This window comes from Anolis sagrei, chromosome 7 (genome assembly GCF_037176765.1).
Source record: "Anolis sagrei isolate rAnoSag1 chromosome 7, rAnoSag1.mat, whole genome shotgun sequence".
Lineage (NCBI taxonomy): Eukaryota > Metazoa > Chordata > Lepidosauria > Squamata > Dactyloidae > Anolis > Anolis sagrei.
Window position 1 is genome coordinate 6,997,930 of NC_090027.1, and position 23,369 is coordinate 7,021,298.

The 23,369-nt window shown below is 41.0% G+C and overlaps 1 protein-coding gene across 5 annotated transcripts in view; it reads left to right on the forward strand.

Annotated features, from left to right (window-relative positions):
- The window catches only part of DPYSL2 (dihydropyrimidinase like 2), a 112,926-nt gene that overhangs the window by 25,906 nt on the left and 63,651 nt on the right, over nucleotides 1-23,369 (forward strand). For all 5 annotated transcript variants that reach the window (XM_060787257.2, XM_060787254.2, XM_060787255.2 and 2 more), the window contains exon 2: nucleotides 19,969-20,057. In XM_060787257.2, coding sequence (XP_060643240.2) covers nucleotides 19,969-20,057 — 89 coding nt within the window. The remainder of the gene's footprint in view (nucleotides 1-19,968; nucleotides 20,058-23,369) is intronic.

Genomic DNA, 23,369 nt, shown 5'->3' on the forward strand with positions numbered 1-23,369 from the left:
AATTTGTTATTATTATTATTATTATTATTGCAGGAATAATAATGATATTAAATGCAGTGGAAACAAGGAGTGGGGTTTGCAACAAATCCCCCTTTTTGTGTGTCTGTAGGAGGCAAAATATAAATACAATAATATTAAAATATTTATTATCATTATTGCAGAAATAATAGTAATAATGATATTAAAAATAGTGGGAACAAGGGGTGGAGTTTGCAAGAAACTCCCCTTTTTGTGTGTCTGCAGGAGGCAAAAAAAGCACATGCAAAGGAAAGAAAACCTTGCAATAAATTGCATTTTGCATACTATGCAAATGAGCAGTGCATTTGTGCATGTGTTGAACATGGATGGGGCTTACAATAGAGGAAGCCCTGGATGCTCAGGAAGGAACAATGGATGCAGATCTGCCTGGCTTTCTTCTTTCTCTAGTCTCAGATGGATCCCAGGCTGGATCATGGCTGCCTTTCATCACATCACAGCTGTGTACAAGGGGCAATTGGGTCCTTTCAGACCCCAAAATCCAAGGGGATCCTGGGCAGAGGATGGGAAGAATGCAAGAGGATCTCCCTATCAAGCTATATAGATAGATACTTCATGCTACATGGATATATGTGTGTGTTGGACAATATATGCCTGGATTTCTATTGCTAGATATTGTATGTTACATGTTTACATATATGTATTTTGGGCACTATATGCCTGGATTTCTACTGCTAGAAATTGTATGTTACATGTACACACACACACACACACACACACACACACATATTGGGCACTATATGTCTGGATTACATGTAGCATGCTAGATATTGCATGCTACATGTATACATATATGTGTTTTGGACACTATATGCCTGGATTTCCACTGCTAGATATTGCATGTTACATGTATACATATATATACACACACACACACACACACATATAGGGCAATATATGCTTGGATTTTTACTGCTAGATACTGCATGCTACATGTATACATATATATGTTTTTTGGACACTATATGCCTGGATTTCTACTGCTAGATATTGCATGCTACATGTATACATATATATATACACACACACACACATATATAGGGTACTATATGCTTGGATTTTTACTGCTAGATATTGCATGCTACATGTATACATATATGAATTTTGGACACTATATGCTTGGATTTCTACTGCTAGATATTGCATACTACATGTATACATATATGTATTTTGGGCACTATATGCCTGGATTTCTACTGCTAGATATTGCATGCTACATGTATACATATATGAATTTTGGACACTATATGTTTGGATTTCTACTGCTAGATATTGCATGCTACATGTATACATATATGAATTTTGGACACTATATGCTTGGATTTCTACTGCTAGATATTGCATGCTACATGTATACATATATGAATTTTGGGCACTATATGCCTGGATTTCTACTGCTAGATATTGCATGTGACATGTATGTGTTGGATACTATATAAGCGTTGATTTCTATTGCACAGAAACTGTCTTCCACTGAAATCAATAATTGCAAACTATATATGCATATATATAGATCCCTCAAGCTATATATATTCATACCGTGGGCAAGATATGTGAGTAGACAAGGTGGGCCAAAAGTCACAAAGGGGCTTTCCATATTCAATCATATATATAGATGAAATACATGTACATTGCATGAGAAAAATCAAGTCTCGGTAAAGGATACCCAATACTATACCATGCTATACAGTATGTATAGGAAATATATGTAAGTTATGTGTGAAAAGCTCAGATCTGAGTAAATGGTGTAACACTACTATAGCATCATATATACCACACACATAAATACATACTCCCATGCACAAGCAATAAATGTACATAATTTGTGAAAAATCAAGTCATGGTAAATGGGATCATATACAGTATATGTAGGAAATAAATGTACGTATGGTACGTGAGAAAAATAACCTCAATTAAATGGCGTCTGATACCAGAGCATCATATGCAGTATATATCACACCCCTTTGTGACTTTTGGGCCATCCTATATATAGCTATACAACTATACACATACATATATAAAGATAAATCAGGGTATAGACATAATAATACAATAATAATAATAATAATAATAATATACATAGTGTGCAATGTTTGATTTCAGGAGGAGACAACTTCTGGGAATATCCATGTGTTTTCCAATCCTGGGAGGAATGGGGCTTTTTTGGGTTACCTTATTATTTTGAATGTGGAATCAGTGGCATCATACACAATATAAATAGGAAGTAAATGTACCATACCTGTGAAAAATCGTGTCTTGGTCAGTGGCGTCCAGTACCATACTATCTCCAGTATATATCAAAACCCTTTGTGACTTTTGGCCCTATTTATCTATCTAGCTATCTGTCTGTCTGTCTATGTATTTATAGTATGTGTGTGCACGCATATGTGTGTATAATTGTGTGTGTGTGTGTATATATCACATACATATAATAGCATCTCCCGTGTGTATCAAAACCCTTTGTCACTTTTAGCCCTATATATCTATTTATTTATCTATGTATCTGTCTCTGTCTCTCTATATATAGTCTCTCTCTCTCTCTGTGTATATATATAATATGAATATATACATCATAGCATCTCCCATATATATCAAAACCCTTTGTGACTTTTGGCCCTATATATCTATCTATTTTTTATCTATGTATCTCTCTCTCTCTCTCTATAGTCTGTGTGTTTGTGTGTATATATATAATATGAATATATACATCATAGCATCTCCCATATATATCAAAACGCTTTGTGACTTTTGGCCCTATATATCTATCTATTTTTTATCTATGTATCTGTCTCTGTCTCTCTATATATAGTCTGTGTGTGTGTGTGTATATATATATATATAATATGAATATATACATCATAGCATCTCCCATATATATCAAAACGCTGTGTAACTTTTGGCCCTATCTATCTATCTATCTATCTATCTGTTTTTATCTATGTATCTGTCTCTGTCTCTCTCTATATAGTCTCTCTGTGTGTATATATATATAATATGAATATATACATCATAGCATCTCCCATATATATAAAAACCCTTTGTGACTTTTGACCCTATATATCTATTTTTTATCTATGTATCTGTCTCTCTCTATATAGTCTCTGTGTGTGTGTGTATATATATATATAATATGAATATATACATCATAGCATCTCCCATATATATAAAAATGCTTTGTGATTTTTGACCCTATATATCTATTTTTAACTATGTATCTGCCTCTGTCTCTATATAGTCTGTGTGTGTGTATATATATAATATGAATATATACATCATAGCATCTCCCATATATATCAAAATGCTTTGTGACTTTTGACCCTATATATCTATCTATTTTTTATCTATGTATCTGTCTCTGTCTCTCTCTATATAGTCTCTCTCTGTGTATATATATATAATATGAATATATACATCATAGCATCTCCCATATATATAAAAACTCTTTGTGACTTTTGGCCCTATATATCTATTTTTTATCTATGTATCTGTCTCTCTCTATATAGTCTCTGTGTGTGTGTATATATATAATATGAATATATACATCATAGCATCTCCCATATATATCAAAATGCTTTGTGACTTTTGACCCTATATATCTATTTTTTAACTATGTATCTGTCTCTGTCTCTCTCTATATAGTCTGTGTGTGTGTGTGTGTGTGTATAATATGAATATATACATCATAGCATCTCCCATATATATAAAAACCCTTTGTGACTTTTGGCCCTATCTATCTATCTATCTATCTATCTATCTATGTATCTGTCTATATATTTATAGTGTGTGTATGTATATGTGTGTGTTTGTGTGTGTGTATGAATATATACATCATAGCATCTCCCATATATATCAAAACCCTTTGTGACTTTTGGCCCTATTTATCGATCTATCGATCTATCTATCTATCTATGTATCTGTCTATATATTTATAGTGTGTGTATGTATATGTGTGTGTTTGTGTGTGTGTATGAATATATACATCATAGCATCTCCCATATATATCAAAACCCTTTGTGACTTTTGGTCCTATCTATCTATCTATCTATCTATCTATGTATCTGTCTATATATTTATAGTGTGTGTATGTATATGTGTGTGTGTGTATGAATATATACATCATAGCATCTCCCATCTATATCAAAACCCTTTGTGACTTTTGGCCCTATCTATCTATCTATCTATCTATCTATCTATCTATTTATCTATGTATCTGTCTATATATTTATAGTGTGTGTATGTATATGTGTGTGTGTATGAATATATACATCATAGCATCTCCCATATATATCAAAACCCTTTGTGACTTTTGGCCTTACCTATCTATTTATTTATCTATGTATCTCTCTACATATGTATAATGTGTGTGTATATGTATATGTTTGTATGTGTGTATATATATACACACACACACAGCATCTCCCTTGTATATCAAAAACCCTTTGTGATTTTTGGCCCTATCTATCTATCTATCTATCTATCTATCTTTCTATCTTTCTATCTTTCTATCTTTCTACCTATCTACCTATCTACCTATCTACCTATCTTTCTATCTGTCTCTCTGTCTCTCTGTCTCTGTATAGTATATAAATATGAATTCATTTGATTGATTTTAGAAGGAGGCAGCTTCTGGGAAAATTCGGCATGTTTCCGATTTTGCATGGGGTTTGTATGTATATGTGTGTGTGTGTGTGTTGATTTTCCTTCTTTCTAATGTGGAGCCAGTGGCAAGCTCTCTTTCAAGAAGCCTTGGCCAGGGCGGCCCCACCCACACCCCATTGCTTTTTGGATGAACACACACACACACACACACACACACACACGTATATATAAAGCACCGAGCGCGTAGGCATTTCCCCTGGGCAGCCCCTCGACGCCCCTTTTCCTGATACAAAGGAGGCCAAAAGATGGGGCTGCTTTTCCTCTCTGCCCCCCACTTTTTGCAGGAGGTGATGATGTTGCAGGAGAGGAGCAGATGGGTCTGCCTGCTTGGATCTATTCAGCATTGCTTTGCAAGAAAACAACGTCGTATAGGGAAAGTGGGGTGGGGAGGAGAGAAAAGGTCACGAATTGAGCTCTTATTCATGCCAGAGACCCCCATCCTTCTACTCCAAATCCCCACCACCACCTCCATTTGAAAGGAAATTGGGTGCATGGAAGAATTCCTTCTTTCTCTCTCTCCCTGCCCCAAATTTCTGCTCGTGGTATCTTGCAGGGATTCCTCTGGGAGAAGGAAAGGGAACAGTTACATAAAAGTCCGCGATTCATTATGGAGGGACCTGATTGTCATGTGCAGCAGACCACACAGCAAACGTTGCACGGTGCGACCGCGGCTGAGCGGGATCATAATAGACCTTCATAGACCTACCGGTGCAACGCTCTCCGTGGTGCCAAGTGTTCCATTCTCCACCCTTTGGGGTTCAGTACGCGCCCATCCCGAAATGTCAAGCCCTTTTGTTTTGCTTTCTTTATTTATTACAGCGGATTTGGAAAATTGGGTTTTTGTTCAGCAGTGTCTGAGGCTTCTGGTTTGGACAGCAGTCGTATCTCTTTTGTACACCTCGCCTTGCTCTTTCCATTTTGGAGAATATTATTTTGGAGAGTTTAATTTTTGAGTATTATTTTGGAGAGAGTATTATTTTGGAGGGAGTATTACTTTGGAGAGAGTATTATCTTGGAGAGAGTATTATCTTGGAGAGAATATTACTTTGCAAAGAGTTTAATTTTGAGTATTATTTTGAAGAGAGTATTATTTTGGAGAGAGTTTAATTTTTGAGTATTATTTTGGAGAGAGTATTACTTTGGAGAGAGTATTATCTTGGGAGAGAGTATTACTTTGGAGAGAGTTTAATTTTTGAGAATAATTTTAGAGAGAGAGTATTGCTTTGGAGAGAGTATTATCTTGGAGAGAGTATTATTTTGGAGAGAATATTATTTTGGAGAGAGTATTATCTTGGAGAGAGTATTATCTTGGAGAGAATATTATTTTGGAGAGAGTATTATCTTGGACAGCATTATTTTGGAGAGAGTATTACTTTGGAGAGAGTATTAATTTGGAGAGTATTCTTTTGGAGAGGGTATTCTTTTGGAGAGAGCATTATTTTGGAGAGAGTATTACATCCGAGAGTATTATTTTGGAGAATTACATTAGAGAGAGTATTCTTTTGGAGAGAGTATTATTTGGAGAGTATTCTTTTGGAGAGTATTATTTTGGAGAGAGTATTATCTTGGACAGCATTATCTTGGACAGTATTATTTTGGAGAGTATTCTTTTGGAGAGAGTATTATCTTGGACAGTATTATTTTGGAGAGAGTATTACTTTGGAGAGAGTATTAATTTGGAGAGTATTCTTTTGGAGAGAGTATTCTTTTGGAGAGAGTATTTTGGAGAGAGTATTATTTTGGAGAGAGTATTATCTTGGACAGTATTATATTGGAGAGTTCTTTTGGAGAGAGTATTATCTTGGAGAGTATTATTTTGGAGAGAGTATTTGGAGAGTATTCTTTTGGAGAGAGTATTACTTTGGAGAGAGTATTCTTTTGGAGAGAGTATTATTTGGAGAGTATTCTTTTGGAGAGTATTACTTTGGAGAATATTATTTTGGAGAGAGTATTATCTTGGACAGCATTATCTTGGACAGTATTATTTTGGAGAGAGTATTCTTTTGGAGAGAGTATTATCTTGGACAGTATTATTTTGGAGAGAGTATTACTTTGGAGAGAGTATTACTTTGGAGAGAGTATTATTTTGGAGAGAGTATTATCTTGGACAGTATTATATTGGAGAGTGTTCTTTTGGAGAGAATATTATCTTGGAGAGTATTATTTTGGAGAGAGTATTTGGAGAGTATTCTTTGGGAGAGAGTATTACTTTGGAGAGAGTATTCTTTTGGAGAGAGTATTATTTTGGGGAGTATTATTTTCCCTCTATCTATCTATTGCAGTGTTTCTCAACCTTCTTAATGCCGCGACCCCTTAATAGAGTCCCTCATGTTGTGGTGACCCCCAACCATAACATTATTTTCATTGCTACTTCATAACTGTAATTTTGCTACTGTAATGAATCATAATGTAAATATCTGATAGGCAGGATGTATTTTCATGCACTGGACCAAATTTGGTACAAATACCCAACATGCCCAAATTTGAATACTGGTGGGGATTGATTTTGTCATTTGGGAGTTGCAGATGCTGGGATTTATAGTTCACCTACAATCAAAATGCATTCTCAACTCCACCAACAATGCAGTTGGGCTAAACTTGGCACACAGAACCCATATGACCAACAGAAAATATTGGAAGGGTTTGGTGGGCATTGACCTTGAGTTTTGGAGTTGTAGTTCACCTCCATCCAGAGATCACTGTGGACTCAAACAGTGATGGATCTGGACCAAACCTGGCACCAATACTCAATATGGACAAATGTGAACACTGGTGGCGTTTGGGGAAAATAGACCTTGCCATTTGGGATTTGTAGTTGATGGGATTTCTAGTTCACCTACAATCAAAGCATTCTGACCTCCACCAACGATAGAATTGTGTTTTTGTGCACACAGAACTCCCATGACTGACGGAAAATATTGGAAGGGTTTGATGGGTATTGACCTTGAGTTTGGGAGTTGTAGTTCATCCAGAGAGCACCGTGGACTCAAACAGTGATGGATCTGGACCAAACTTGGCACCAATACTCAGTATGGACAAACGTGAACACTGATGGAGTTTGGGGAAAGTAGACCTTGCCATTTGGGATTTGTAGTTGATGGGATTTATAGTTCATCTACAACCAAAGAGCATTTTGAACCCTACTAACGATAGAATTGGGCCAAACTTCCCACACAGAACCCCTATGACCACTAGAAGATGTTGTACTTTCTGGTGGCCTTTGGTGACCCCTCTGACACCACCTTGCGACCCCCCACCGGGGTTCTGACCCCCAGGTTGAGAAACACTGATCTATCGTATCTATCTTTGAATCAGTGGCAAAGGCTTTTGGAAGGATGAATCTGAGTCGGCTCGACAGTGATGCAGGCCTTTGGATTCTTATTAATTTGCCGGATGAGTAAACTACGCAAGAATGGTAAATTGTGTTCTAAAGGAATGAATACGGTTTGGGTTGGTTTCGGCGTGTCAACCTAGCAAAAGCTCTGCAGGGTTAATGGTGTTACAACAATGGAAAAGAACTGGGCACGTGACGTTCCGAGCACCGAGGCCAATTTTGCCAGAAGCAACATTTCTCCGTCCAACAATTAATAGAAGCATTGCGATTGTAAAGCCTGGTTGGAGCTTGAATTCCCTTTGTCCAGCGACCTTCCACCTCCCAACTTCAGATTTCCCCTTTTCATCTTGAACACAGCTTTTATTCAAGAGTATTTGTCTAGATTCCTCTTTCTTTGGGTCGTTGTGGGTTTTCCAGGCTGTCTGTCCATGTTCCAGAAGCATTTTCTCCTGACGTTTCGCCCGCATCAAGGTGATCTGAGACCAAAACATCTGGAGGACGAACAGAATTCCGATCCTACTCTACGGGAAAATAGCTCTACGGCCATTTCTAAAAACAGTGCAGCCTGTCACGTCTACAGTGTGGCATAAACATGCTGCTAATCTGGATTATGCGAGCTAGTCTCTTAAGAGCGTTGAGTCTGCCAGATCCTTTTGTATTTCAGGAGGTCGTGGTCTCTCCAAATAGTGCCTTGAAACCCATATCTGAATCATGTCTGTAGGCAAAATAGAATGGACTGCCACTTTGAGCCTTAATAGTAATAATAATAACAATAATAATAATATATTATATTATTATATATTATTATGTTATATATAATATTATATTATATTATGTTATTATATTATTATATTATATTATGTTATTGTATTATATTATTATTACATTATATATTATTATAATATTGTTCTTATAGTATATTATAATAGTTTATTAGCATTATATTATATTACTATTATATTATATTAACATTATATTATATATTATAATATATTATTATTATTATATTATATATTATTATAATATTATTATTATAGCATGTTATAATATAATGTTATATTAACATTATATTATATTATTATTATATTATGTATTATTTTATTATTATTATTATAGTATATTATAATATTATATTATATTAACATTATATTATATTATTATATTATATATTATTATTATATATTATATATTATCATAATATTATTATTATAGTATATTATAATATTATATTACATTGACATTATATTATATTATTATATTATATATTATTATTATAAATTATTATATTATATATTACTATAATATATTATTATTATTATTATTATTATTATTATTATTGGAGCTTCTGGTGGCGCAGTGGGTTAAACCCCTGTGCCAGCAGGACTGAAGACCGACAGGTCGCAGGTTCAAATCCGGGGAGAGGCGCATGAGCTCCCTCTATCAGCTCCAGCTCCTCATGCGGGAACATGATGAGCTCCCTCTATCAGCTCCAGCTCCTTATGCGGGTACATGAGAGAAGCCTCCCACAAGGATGATAAAAACATCAAAATCATCCGGGCATCCCCTGGGCAATGTCCTTGCAGACGGCCAGTTCTCTCACACTAGAAGCAACTTGCAGTTTCTCAAGTCACTCCTGACACGATAAATAAAATAAATAAATTATCATTATTTAATTAATAATAATAATACGATATGATGATTATTTTCGTTGCTATTTCATAACTGTAATTTTGCTACTGTTATGAATTGTCATGTAAATATCTGATAGGCAGGATGTATTTTCAATCACTGGACCAAATTTGGCACAAATACCCCATACACCCAAGTTTGAATATTGGTGGAATTGAGGGGGGATTGATTTTGACATTTGGGAGTTGTAGTAGCTGGGATTTATAGTTTACCTACAATCAAAGAGCATTCTGAACTAGACCAATGATGGAAGTGAACCAATCTTGGGACACAGAACTCCCATGACCAACAGAATATACTGGAAGGGTTTGGTGGGCATTGACCTTGAGTTTTGGAATTGTAGTTCACCTACATCCAGGCAGCGCTGGACTCAAACAATGAATTGATCTGGACCAAACTTGGCACAAATACTCATTATACCAAAATGTGAACATTGGTGGTGTTTGGGGAAAATAGATCTTGACATTTGGGAGTTGTAGTTGCTGGGATTTATAGTTCACCTGCAATCAAAGAGCATGAGAAATTTGGGAAAAACTTCCCACACAGATCCCCCATGACCAACAGAAAATACTGTGTATTGTTGAAAGCTTTCATGGCCGGAATCACTGGGTTGTTGTAGGTTTTTCCGGGCTATATGGCCATGTTCTAGAGGCATTTTCTCCTGACGTTTCTCCTGCATCTATGGCAAGCATCCTCAGAGGTAGTGAGGTTTGTTAGAAGTAGGAAAATGGGTTTATATATCTGTGGAATGACCAGAGTGGGACAAAGGACTTTTGTCTGCTGGAGCTAGGTGTGAATGTTTCGACTGACCACCTTGATTAGCATTTAATGGCTTGGAAGTGCCTGGGAGGATCTTTTGTTGAGAGGTGATTTGATGTGCCTGATTGTTTTCATGGCTGGAATCACTGGGTTGTTGTAGGTTTTTCCGGGCTACATGGCCATGTTCTAGAGGCATTTTCTCCTGACGTTTCGCCTGCATCTATGGCAAGCATCCTCAGAGGTAGTGAGGTCTGTTGGAAGTAGGAAAATGGGTTTATATATCTGTGGAATGACCAGGGTCGGACAAAGGACTTTTGTCTGCTGGAGCTAGGTGTGAATGTTTCGACTGACCACCTTGATTAGCATTTAATGGCTTGGAAGTGCCTGGGGGGCTCTTTTGTTGAGAGGTGATTTGATGTGCCTGATTGTTTACTCTCTGTTGTGTTTTCTGATCGTCTTTGGTGACATCCCCTTGTAACCCCCCTTCCCCCAAGGGGTCCTGACCCCCAGGTTGAGGAATGCTGATCAAGGATGAGGTTGATGCTTAAGCAAATATGAAGAGATGCATTTCCCCTTTGTTTTTATTGAATGTGAGTTGCAGTTGCTCACTCAGACCATGCGTCTTTGCTACCATATTGTTTGTTTATGAGTGAATGGGGGTTCCAGAGGGACAACATGAACTTAGCTTCTGTATCCTTAATGGTGATATACAGTGAGGAAAAAAAGTATTTAGTCAGATACCAATTGTACAAGTTCTCCCACTTGTAATTGACATCCTAGGTAGACCTCAACTGTGAGAGACAACGTGAGAAAACACATCCAGAAAATCACATTGTCTGATTTTTAATGAATTTATTTGCAAACTATGGTGGAAAATAAGTATGTGCAGTCGTTGTTTGTCCTACAACTCGTTGTCAACATGACTATTAAAGTTACGAGAGTTGAATGAAAAGTAATACCTCCCCCTTTGTAACTCCTCAACAGATGGCAGTACTGGTATGTGGCAGGTACTAGCTTGTTCAGTAGACTCTCCTCTACAGTTCCATTTTGGTGGGAAGCCTTAGCATTGAACAGTTGTGTTGTTAAAGTGTGAAGTATGGAACCCTGCGTAGACAGTCGGTCAATGCGACTTAAGCAATGTGCAGTCATTGAATTCTTGACAGCAGAAGGTGTCACCCCAAGGAGATCCATCAGGGAAGCTGTTTATGGTGATTGTGTTGGTGTGAGTACAGTGCGTCGTTGGGCACGGAAGTTTAAAGATGTTGAGGTGGGAACATCTGACTTGCGGGGCAAACAAAGAGTTGGACATCCTGTGACAGCAACCACTGAGTTTCACAAGCAAATGTTTGACACATTGATTCAGGACAATTGTCGTATCACTCAGAGAGAAATTTCAAGCATAATCGGCATTTCACAAGAACGTGTGGGTCACATTATTGCTTTGCTTGGCTATCGGAAGATCTGTGCACAATGGGTACCCAGGATGCTGACGCCTGAAATGACAGTGCATAGACTTGAAACTTCAGAGACTGGATCTCACTAACGTACGACATCCTCCATACAGTCCAGATTTAGCACCGTCTGACTTCTATTTGCTCCCAGTAATGAAAGACGATCCGTGGAGACATCGCTATGTTCTGAGGAAGATGTTGAGAGAACTGTGAGACGTTGGTTGCGGAAACAGAGTGTCGACTTCTTCCGTGACAGCTTCAGGACGATTGTCTTATCACTCAGAGAGAAATTTCAAGCATGATCGGCATTTCACAAGAACATGTGGGTCACATTATTGCTTTGCTTGTCTATCGGAAGATCTGTGCACAATGGGTACCCCAGATGCTGACGTCTGAAATGAAAGCGCACAGACTTGAAACTTCAGAGACTGGATCTCACTAACGTACGACATCCTCCATACAGTCTAGATTTAGCACCGTCTGACTTCTATTTGCTCCCAATAATGAAAGACGATCCGTGGAGACATCGTTATGCTTCTGAGGAAGATGTTGAGAGAACTGTGAGATGCTGGTTGCGGAAACAGAGTGTCGACTTCTTCCGTGATGGCTTCAGGACGATCGTCTTATCACTCAGAGAGAAATTCCAAGCATAATCGGCATTTCACAAGAATGTGTGGGTCTGTGCATGATGGGTACCCAGGATGAGAAAACTGTATGATGCTGGTTGCAGAAACAGAGTGTCGACTTCTTCCGTGATGGCTTCAGGACAATCGTCTTATCACTCAGAGAGAAATTCCAAGCATTTCACAAGAATGTGTGGGTCTGTGCAGGATGGGTACCCAGGATGAGAGAACTGTGAGATGCTGGTTGCGGAAACAGAGTGTCGACTTCTTCCGTGACGGCTTCAGGACAATCGTTGTATCACTCAGAGAGAAATTCCAAGCATAATCACCATTTCACAAGAATGTGTGGGTCTGTGCAGGATGGGTACCCAGGATGAGAGAACTGTGAGATGCTGGTTGCGGAAACAGAGTGTCGACTTCTTCCGTGATGGCTTCAGGACGATCGTCTTATCACTCAGAGAGAAATTCCAAGCATTTCACAAGAATGTGTGTGTCTGTGCACGATAGGTACCCAGGATGAGAGAACTGTGAGATGCTGGTTGCGGAAACAGAGTGTCGACTTCTTCCGTGACGGCTTCAGGACGATCGTTGTATCACTCAGAGAGAAATTCCAAGCATAATCGGCATTTCACAAGAATGTGTGGGTCTGTGCACAATGGGTACCCAGGATGAGAGAACTGTGAGATGCTGGTTGCGGAAACAGAGTGTCGACTTCTTCCGTGATGGCTTCAGGACGATCGTCTTATCACTCAGAGAGAAATTCCAAGCATTTCACAAGAATGTGTGTGTCTGTGCACGATGAGTACCCAGGATGAGAGAACTGTGAGATGCTGGTTGCGGAAACAGAGTGTCGACTTTTTCCGTGACGGCTTCAGGACAATCGTTGTATCACTCAGAGAGAAATTCCAAGCATAATCGGCATTTCACAAGAATGTGTGGGTCTGTGCACAATGGGTACCCAGGATGAGAGAACTATGAGATGCTGATTGCGGAAACAGAGTGTCGACTTCTTCCGTGATGGCTTCAGGACGATCGTCTTATCACTCAGAGAGAAATTCCAAGCATAATCGGCATTTCACAAGAATGTGTGGTTCTGTGCACGATGGGTACCCAGGATGAGAGAACTGTGAGATGCTGGTTGCGGAAACAGAGTGTCGACTTCTTCCGTGAGGGCTTCAGAAAACTTGTTCATTGTTGGCAGAAATGTATCCAGTTGTCTGGTGGTTATGTGGAAAAGTGAATTGTGGTTGTTAAAGAGCATATTCTACATATTATTTCTGCCTTTAAAATATTCCCATCCAAACCCAAGTAACAAAGGTGGAGATATTATTTTTCATTCAACCTCGTATGTTTTCATTCTGGCAACCCTAGGCTTAACACATATATTGTGTCTCTTATGTAACCCATAAGCCTTGACCTAGTTGGGTTCCTGGTTGCACAGAAGTACGCTGCAAATTCAGAATCCTTTCTCACAAATGCTTGAGAAGCATGGGCAGTGGGTCCACTTCCACCCCTGCAGTTGTTGTACATGTAGAGAAGGACTCCTTCTCACAACTAATATCTGCTCTTCAGTTAAGTTAGTTGGTTTACCGTGGGCCTGTTATAAATTACTATAAGAAGCCATCCACATCTGGGATTAAGAGGAAGGACTTCAAGTTCAGAGGAGGTCATGTTGGCTGAAGAAGGAGGCTCCACTTGGACGCTGAGACCACATATTCCGTTGTTGTTGTTGTTATTTGTTGAACAGCTCTTGGATTTACAGCATGAGTTTGTCAGGACACACTCTACTTCTTGCTTCCCAATAAGATCATGTATGTTTGGAGGCCCAAAAAAGGTTATTTTCAGTGTATTGTGGGGTTTGCAGTGGCTCTCCTCAGTTTCAGGAAGATATTATTATTATTATTATTATTATTATTATTATTATCTTTATTTGTACCCCGCTAGCATCTCCCGAAGGACTCGATGCGGCTTACACAGGCCGAAGCCTCAAACACAATACAATAGAAAACATAACACAGCAATAACTAAGCAAATCAAAACACTAAGCAAAATAACGACAATGGCAGTACATCAAGACATTATTAAAACTGGTTCGGCCGGCGCAATGGGGTACAAGGGTTAAAAGTGCTGAAATGGCAGGAGGCACGTAGGAGTAAAAGTGTGGTGTGCAGCAACGATTAGTTATGCTAAGGTGCTACTAGGACTTGGGGTGGGGATTCCTAGTCTGAGAAGGCACAACAGAACAGCCAAGTTTTTAAATTCCTTCTGAAAACAGCTAGAGTAAGGGCCTGCCGGAGATCCTTTGGAAGGGCGTTCCAAAGTCGGGGGGCCGCCACAGAGAAAGCCCTGTCCCGTGTCCCCACCAAGCGCGCTTGCGACGTAGGTGGGATCACGAGCAGGGCCTCCCCAGATGATCGAAGCGAGCGTGTGGGTTCGTAGACGGAGATGCGGTCACGCAGGTAGGGTGGTCCCAAACCGTTTAGGGCTTTGTAGGTGAGCACCTGCACCTTGAATTGGGCTCGGAAAATAAATGGCAGCCAGTGGAGTTCCTTAAACAGAGGGGTAGACCTCTCTTGATAAGGGGCCCCAGTTAGCATCCTAGCTGCTGCCCGCTGGACCAATTGAAGTTTCCGAGCCGTCTTCAGGGGCAGCCCCACGTAAAGCGCATTGCAGTAGTCCATCCTAGAGGTGACCAAGGCGAGGACCACCCCGGCCAGATCAGCCTTCACGAGGTATGGTCACAGTTGGCGCACAAGTCCCAGTTGCGCAAAGGCCCTCCCGGATACCGCCGACACCTGAGCCTCAAGTGTGAGCGAAGAATCCAGGAGGACACCCAAACTGCGGACCTGTGGCTTTAGGGGGAGTGTAACCCCGTCCAACACAGGTAACCACCCTATACCCCGATACCTTGCATATGCAATGCAATGCATATACGCAATATCTGACAGTTGGAAGATAGATTTGTTTATTGATTAGTCCTCTGACCATATCAACCGTAAAAGACAAAAGATACGGATTGAATGAAAAGTAATGCCTCCATTTTCGTAACTCCTCAACAAATCCCTATATCAGTGGTTCTCAACCTTCCTAATGCCGCGACCCCTTAATATAGTGGTTCTTAACCCTAATGACCCCTTAATACAGTCCCTCATGTTGTGGTGACCCCCAACCATAATATTGTTTTGTTGCTACTTCATAACAGTCATTTTAGCACTGTTATAAATCATATTGTAAATATCTGATATGCAGTATGCATTTTCATTCACTGGACCAATCTGGGCATAAATACCCAATACACGCAAATATGAATTCTAGTGGGGTTGGGGGAAGATTGATTTTGTAATTTGGGAGTTGTAGTTGCTGGGATTTATAGTTTACCTATAATCAAAGAGCATTCTGAACTGCACCAGCGATGGATTTGAACCAAACTTGGCTCCCATGACCAATGGAAAACACTGGAAGGGTTTGATGGGCATTGACCTTGAGTTTGGGAGTTGTAGTTCACCTATATCCAGAGAGCACTGTGGACTCATGCAATGGTGGATCTGGACCAAACTTGGCACGAATACTCAATATGCCCAAATGTGAACACTGGTGGAGTCTGCGGAAAATAGATCTTGACATTTGGGAGTTGTAGTTGCTGGGATTTATAGCTCATTACAATCAAATAACATTCTGAACTCCACCAGCGATAGAATTGGCTCAAACTTCTCACATGGAATCCCCATGACCATCAGAAAATACTGTTTTTTCTTATGGTCTTTGGTGACCCCTCTGACACCCCCTCGTGACCCCCTCAGGGGTCCCAACCCCCAGGTTGAGAAACACTGCCCTATATGGTTCCTGTATCTGTCTGAACGTATTCTCTCCTATGAACCATCAAGGATATTAAGATCTTCCAGAGAGGCCACCTTCGCAAGCGTGTTTGGTGGGGACAAGAGACAGGGCCTTCTCTGTGGTGGCCCCTCGGCTATGGAACTCTCTCCCGATTGAGATCAGATCTGCCCCCTCCCTCTTGTCCTTCAGGAGGCTAGTGAAATCCTGGTTATGGAACGAAGCATTCCTAGAATAATGGCTGAGACTGGTTACCGACCAAAGTGAGTGGCCACATATGCAGACATATGAATTGAACCTGATTTTACCTTGGCGATTTGGTATATATGTACTTTATCTAGATGTATTTTAATCTTGTATTGTTGTATGATGTTTTAACTTGTATTAGTAGCATTGAATCCTTGCTGTAAGCCAGTCTGAGTCCCTCCACGGAGGTGAGAAGATCGGGATATAAAAGTTTTAAATAATAATCTATATAAATAAAAAATGTAATGTTCGTTTGTGGGACTAACAGAACTCAAAAACCACTGGGTGAATTGACACCGAATTTGGACACAAGACAACTAACAACCCAATGTATGTCCTTCACTCAAAAAAATTGATTTTGTCATTTGGGCGTTATAGTTGCTGGGATTTATAGTTCACCTACAAACAAAGAGCATTCTGAACCCCACCAATGATGGAATTGGACCAAACTTGGCACACAGTTCTCCCATGACCAACAGAAAATAGTGGGAGGGTTTGGTGGGAAGTGTCCTTTGGTTTTGGAGTTGTAGTTCACCTACATCCAGAGATCACTGTGGACTCAAACAATGGATCTGGACCAAACTCTCACAGTCAGGAAGTTCTTCCTCATGTTCAGATGGAATCTCCTTTCTTGTAGTTTGAAGCCATTGTTTCGTGTCCTAGTCTCCAGGGTAGCAGAAAACAAGCTTGCTCCCTCCTCCCTGTGGCTTCCTCTCACATATTTATACATGGCCATCATATCTCCTCTCAGCCTTCTCTTCTTCAGGCTAAACATGCCCAGCTCCTTAAGCCACTCCTCATAGGGCTTGTTCTCCAGACCCTTGATCATTTGAGTCACCCTCCTCTGGACACATTCCAGCTTGTCAATATCTCTCTTGAATTCCAGACAGTGTTCAAAGGCAACCCCACGTTCCGGACGGCATTTATTTATTTATTTATTTGTCGTGTCAGGACAACCAGTCAAATTATATTACATTTCTAACAGAACAAAGCAAAGAAACAGACAAAATACAAAATTTGTGAGCTTGGTAGTTGATTAAATGTCCTTTGACCAGTATCTGGAGTGCTTCTGGTGTTGCTGCAAAAAGGTCCTCCCTTGTGCATGTGGCAGGGCTCAGGTTGCATTGCGGCAGGTGGTCAGTGGTTGGCTCTTCCCCACATTCACATGTCGAGGATTCCACTTTGTAGCCCCATTTCTTGAGGTTGGCTCTGCATCTCGTGGTGCCAGAGCGCAGTCTGTTCAGCGCCTTCCAGGTCGCCCAGTTTTCTGTGTGCCCAGGGGGGAGTCTCTCATTTGGTATCAGCCATTGATTGAGGTTCTGGGTTTGAGCCTGCCACTTTTGGACTCTCGCTTGCTGAGGTGTTCCAGCGAGTGTCTCTGTAGATCTTAGAAAACTATTTCTCGATTTAAGTCGTTGACATGCTGGCTGATACCCAAACAAGGGATGAGCTGGAGATGTCTCTGCCTTGGTCTTTTCACTATTGGCTGCTACTTCCCAGCAGATGTCAGGTGGTGCAAGACCGGCTAAGCAGTGTAATTTCTCCAGTGGTATAGGGTGCAGACACCCCGTGATAATGTGGCATGTCTCATTAAGAGCCACATCCACTGTTTTAGTGTGGTGAGATGTGTACCACATTGGGCATGCATACTCAGCAGCAGAGTAGCATAGTGCAAGGGCAGATGTCTTCACTGTGTCTGGTTGTGATCCCCAGGTTGTGCCAGTCAGCTTTTGTATGATATTGTTTCTAGCACCCACTTTTTTCTTGATGTTCAGGCAGTGCTTCTTGTAGGTCAGAGCACGGTCCAGAGTGACTCCCAGATATTTGGGTGCACTGCAATGCTCCAGTGGGATTCCTTCCCAGGTGATCTTCAAAGCTTGGGATGCTTCTCTGTTCTTGAGATGAAAGGCACATGTCTGTGTTTTGGATGGGTTGTGAATCAGCTGGTTTTCCCTGTAATAGGCAGTAAGAGCACCTAGAGCTTCGGAAAGCTTCTGTTCTACCATCTGAAAGCTCCCTGTTTGAGCAGTAATGGCACGATCATCAGCATAGATGAAACTCTCTGTCCCTTCTGGCAGTGGCTGGTCATTTGTGTAGATGTTGAACATGGATGGAGCAAGCACTCTCCGCTGAGGCAGGCCGTTCTTCTGTTTCCGCCATCTGCTTCTCTGGCCCTGGAACTCAAGAAAAAAGCTCCTGTTTTGTAGCAGGTTTCCTATGAGGCGGGTGAGGTGGTCGTCCTTTGTGATATTATAGTTATATTATAGAACATGCTTCTCTGTTCTTGAGATGAAAGGTACATGTCTGTGTTTTGGATGGGTTGGGGATCAGCTGGTTTTCCCTGTAATAGGCAGTAAGAGCACCTAGAGCTTCGGAAAGCTTCTGTTCTACCATCTGAAAGCTCCCTGTTTGAGCAGTAATGGCACGATCATCAGCATAGATGAAACTCTCTGTCCCTTCTGGCAGTGGCTGGTCATTTGTGTAGATGTTGAACATGGATGGAGCAAGCACTCTCCGCTGAGGCAGGCCGTTCTTCTGTTTCCGCCATCTGCTTCTCTGGCCCTGGAACTCAAGAAAAAAGCTCCTGTTTTGTAGCAGGTTTCCTATGAGGCGGGTGAAGTGGTCGTCCTTTGTGATATTATAGTTCTGGTCAGTAGGCTGTTAAGAATGATGGGAGTTGGGAGTCCAAAACACCCAGAGGGCCGAAGCTTGCCCATGCCTGGTATAGATGCAACCTGTGGGTTGAATGATTCTAATTGCAATATACTGTAGCTACGGAAGAAGGTAGAGCGTAGGTACCCAATGTAAACCTTGCTAGAATTGTGTTAAAAGAGCATATTTGGGTTGTGAGTCCATGGCAACAGACTTGTGGTCAGTTTCTTGAAATAAGCCAAGTGATGATTCAAACCTCTGTGGTCAACTTATTTTTTAAAAAAGTTAAATTGCAAGCACATCCTCTTATGGAAAGCCGTTACTTCTCCTCCACTGAAAGCGGAGTGTGTTGCTTTGCGGTTGCCAAGTCTTGAGAAGGTTTTATTTTAATTGGTGTCGGTGCAGCTTTAATAAAACAGGTTGGCACACCCTGGGAACGTAACCTCCTTTCTTTGACTAGGCGACGTTTCCTTTGCTGCCAGTGGCCTTGATGAAAGGAGGCTGTCTGAGGTTCTGAAGCCGCATTTCATCTTTCCAGATGAAAATGCAGCCGTTGACTTGTTTACATGCGAGACGTCCTTTGAATAATTCAACGAGAGTTTTCTCCTGTCGCCCCTGTTTGTTCTGTCGCTTCATGCTGTCACCCCAGAATTTATGATATGGTTTGATGTCTCTTTTGTTTCAGAGCGATCGCCTTTTGATCAAGGGTGGCAAAATAGTTAACGATGACCAGTCGTTCTATGCAGACATTTACATGGAAGATGGGTTAATAAAGTAAGTACCCACCTATTTTGGTTTTTTTTAATAGTTGGGTTGTATTAGCTGAAAATGCACAGTGTTATGAAATTTAATTCTCACGGGCCATTTGCAAAGCAAGGATTAGAGTGTGAATATGAAATATGGGATGCCATTTATTTATTGGTTCACATTTAGTGCCAAGACCATAAAATACAATTTCAACAGCCGAGGGACCACCACTGAGAAGGCCCTGTCTCTCGGTCCTGGCGGGAACGCCAAAGCCACTGTTCGGCTCTCCTGTTCTGACGAATCCCCTCACATCTATCTATCTATCTATCTATCTATCTATCTATTTATTTGCTTTATTTTTATACCGCATTTTTCAGCCTAATTCGGCGACTCAATGCGGTTTACAATGCAATTTATTACAATAACAATTAGTTAAAAACACAGTATACACAACGAACAATACAAACAACACAACAACACAACATAGTCATCAACGCCTCAGTAAAAATCAGATTCCGTTCTCGTAATCCTTCTACCATTCCTTGTTCATTTATACCGTCTTCATGAGTTGAATTGCCATCTATTTGCTATCTATTTGCTCATTATCCATTTGCTCATTAATTTCTGCAGCTGGGCCAGGTGCCGAGCTGTTTTCATGTTCCCTATCATGGGAACTCTCTGTTAGAATTCATCTGGAGAGACCCTGCTCACGATCCCTCCTGCGTCGCAAGCGCGTTTGGTGGGGACGAGGGACAGGGCCTTCTCTGTGGTAGCCCCCCAACTCTGAAATTCTCTCCCCAAGAACATCAGACAAGGCCCAATGTTGGCAGTCTTTAGGAAGAGCTTGAAGACCTGGCTGTTCCAGTGTGCCTTTCCAGAATAGGAAACTCCCAGCATCATGTCCCAAACGTACTTTACCAGAGGTTTAAGATTGCCTGCATATCGCACCTACCCCTGCCTTGACTACTCTCTACGTGGGGCTGCCCTTGAAGACGGCCCGGAAGCTCCAGCTAGTCCAGCGCGCGGCAGCCATGTTACTAACAGGAGCGGGACGCAGGGAGCATACAACGCCCTTGTTGTACCAGCTCCACTGGCTGCCGATCTGCTACCGGGCCCAATTCAAGGTGCTGGTGTTGGCCTACAAAGCCCTAAACGGTTCCGGCCCAAAATACCTGTCTGACCGCATCTCGGCCTATGAGCCCACGAGGACTTTGAGATCGTCCGGGGAGGCCCTTCTCTCGATCCCGCCTGCCTCACAGGCACGCCTGGCGGGGACGAGAGACAGGGCCTTCTCGGTGGTGGCCCCCCGTCTGTGGAACACCCTTCCTGTGGACATCAGACTGGCACCCTCCCTTATGACATTCCGCAAGAGACTAAAGACGTGGTTGTTTGAGAAGGCGTTTGAGTAAGTTCTGCAACAATTGGCAATGACGATTGGAACGGAACACGGATAACGAGATTTGGATTGTGGTTCAATGATGAGACGTCGCGAATGACATATTGTAATTGTATTATTGATATTGATGTTGTTGTTAATGTTGTTTTTGATATTGCTAGTTGATGTTGGCTTATGTTGTAAATTGCACCCGATTTTACATGTTGTACACCGCCGTGAGTCGCCCCAGGGCTGAGAACGGCGGTCTATAAGCACAGTAAATAAATAAATAAATACCCTAAAATCCTTACATTTCACCTGTCATGTCCAGCACTTTTAATTTATTCATTACACTTGGCCTGGCCCTAGTTTTAAATGTGTCATGTGTTAGCGGAGTACAAATAAAAATAATAATAATAATAATAATAATAATAATAAAGAAAGCACACCATCATCCCCACACCCCTCAGGGACATTCTGATGGGAGACTACACTTTGAACAGGGATTTCCTGGTCATTCTCTACATCAGAATCACTGGCCAAACCACTGCCATCTTGAAACTCATCTTGATACTCATTGACATTTATTTATTTATTTATTTAGGGTACTTTTACTCCGCCCTTCTCAACCCCCGAGGGGGGACTCAAGGCGGCTTACAAAAAGGCACAATTTGATGCCTATACAAATTGCACATAATGTACAAAACTCAGTTCTTGTGGGTTTTTTCGGGCTATATGGCCATGTTCTAGAGGCATTTCTCCTGACATTTCGCCTGCATCTATGGCAAGCATCCTCAGAGGTGAGGTCTGCTGGAGCTGGAAAAAAGGGGGTTTATATATCTGTGGAAAGACCAGGGTGAGACAAAAGGCTTTTGTAAGATGGGCTAGGTGTGAATCTTTTCAATTGACCACCTTGATTAGCATACAATGGGCTGACTGTGCCTGGAGCAAACTCTTAATGAAAGGTGATTAGATGTCCCTGCCTGTTTTTCTCTCTGTTGTTTTAATTTTAGAATTTTTTAAAACTGGCAGCCAAATTTTGTTCATTTTCATGGTTTCTTCCTTTCTGTTGAAATTGTCCACATGTTTGTGGATTTCAATGGCTTCTCTGTGTAGTCTGACATGGTGATTGTTGGTGTGGTCCAGCATTTTTGTGTTCTCAAATAATATGCTGTGTCCAGGCTGGTTCATCAGGTGCTCTGCTATGGCTGACTTCTCTGGTTGAAGGAGTCTGCAGTGCCTTTCATGTCCCTTGATTCATGTTTGGGCGCTGTGTTTGGTGGTCCCTATGCGGTCAGTGGTTCCCTTGATGTATGGCAGGAACACTTTTCCTCTGGGTGGATCTTCATCTTTACCAAGAACAAGCCACAAGAGTCAAGACCAAGATCCACCCAGAGGAAAAGTGTTCTTGCCAGCCATCAAGGGAACCACTGACCTCAGAGGGAAGCTGATGAGGAAACACAACATACAAACTATCTATAAACCCACCAAGAAAATCTGCTATGGCTGATTTCTCTGGTTGAAGTAGTCTGCAGTGGATTCTTGTTTGGGCAATGCTGCGTTTGGTGGTCCCTATGTAGACTTGTCCACAGCTGCATGGAATACGGTAGACTCCTGCAGAGGTGAGAGGATCCCTCTTGTCCTTTGCTGAACGTAGCATTTGTTGGATTTTCTTGGTGGGTTTGTAGATTTGTAGGTTTGTAGAAAATCCAACAAATGCTACGTTCAGCAAAGGACAAGAGGGATCCTCTCACCTCTGCAGGAGTCTACCGTATTCCATGCAGCTGTGGACAAGTCTACATAGGGACCACCAAACGCAGCATTGCCCAAACACGCATCAAGGAACATGAAAGGCACTGCAGACTACTTCAACCAGAGAAATCAGCCATAGCAGAGCACCTGATGAACCAACCTGGACACAGCATTTTATTTGAGAACACAGAAATGCTGGACCACACCAACAA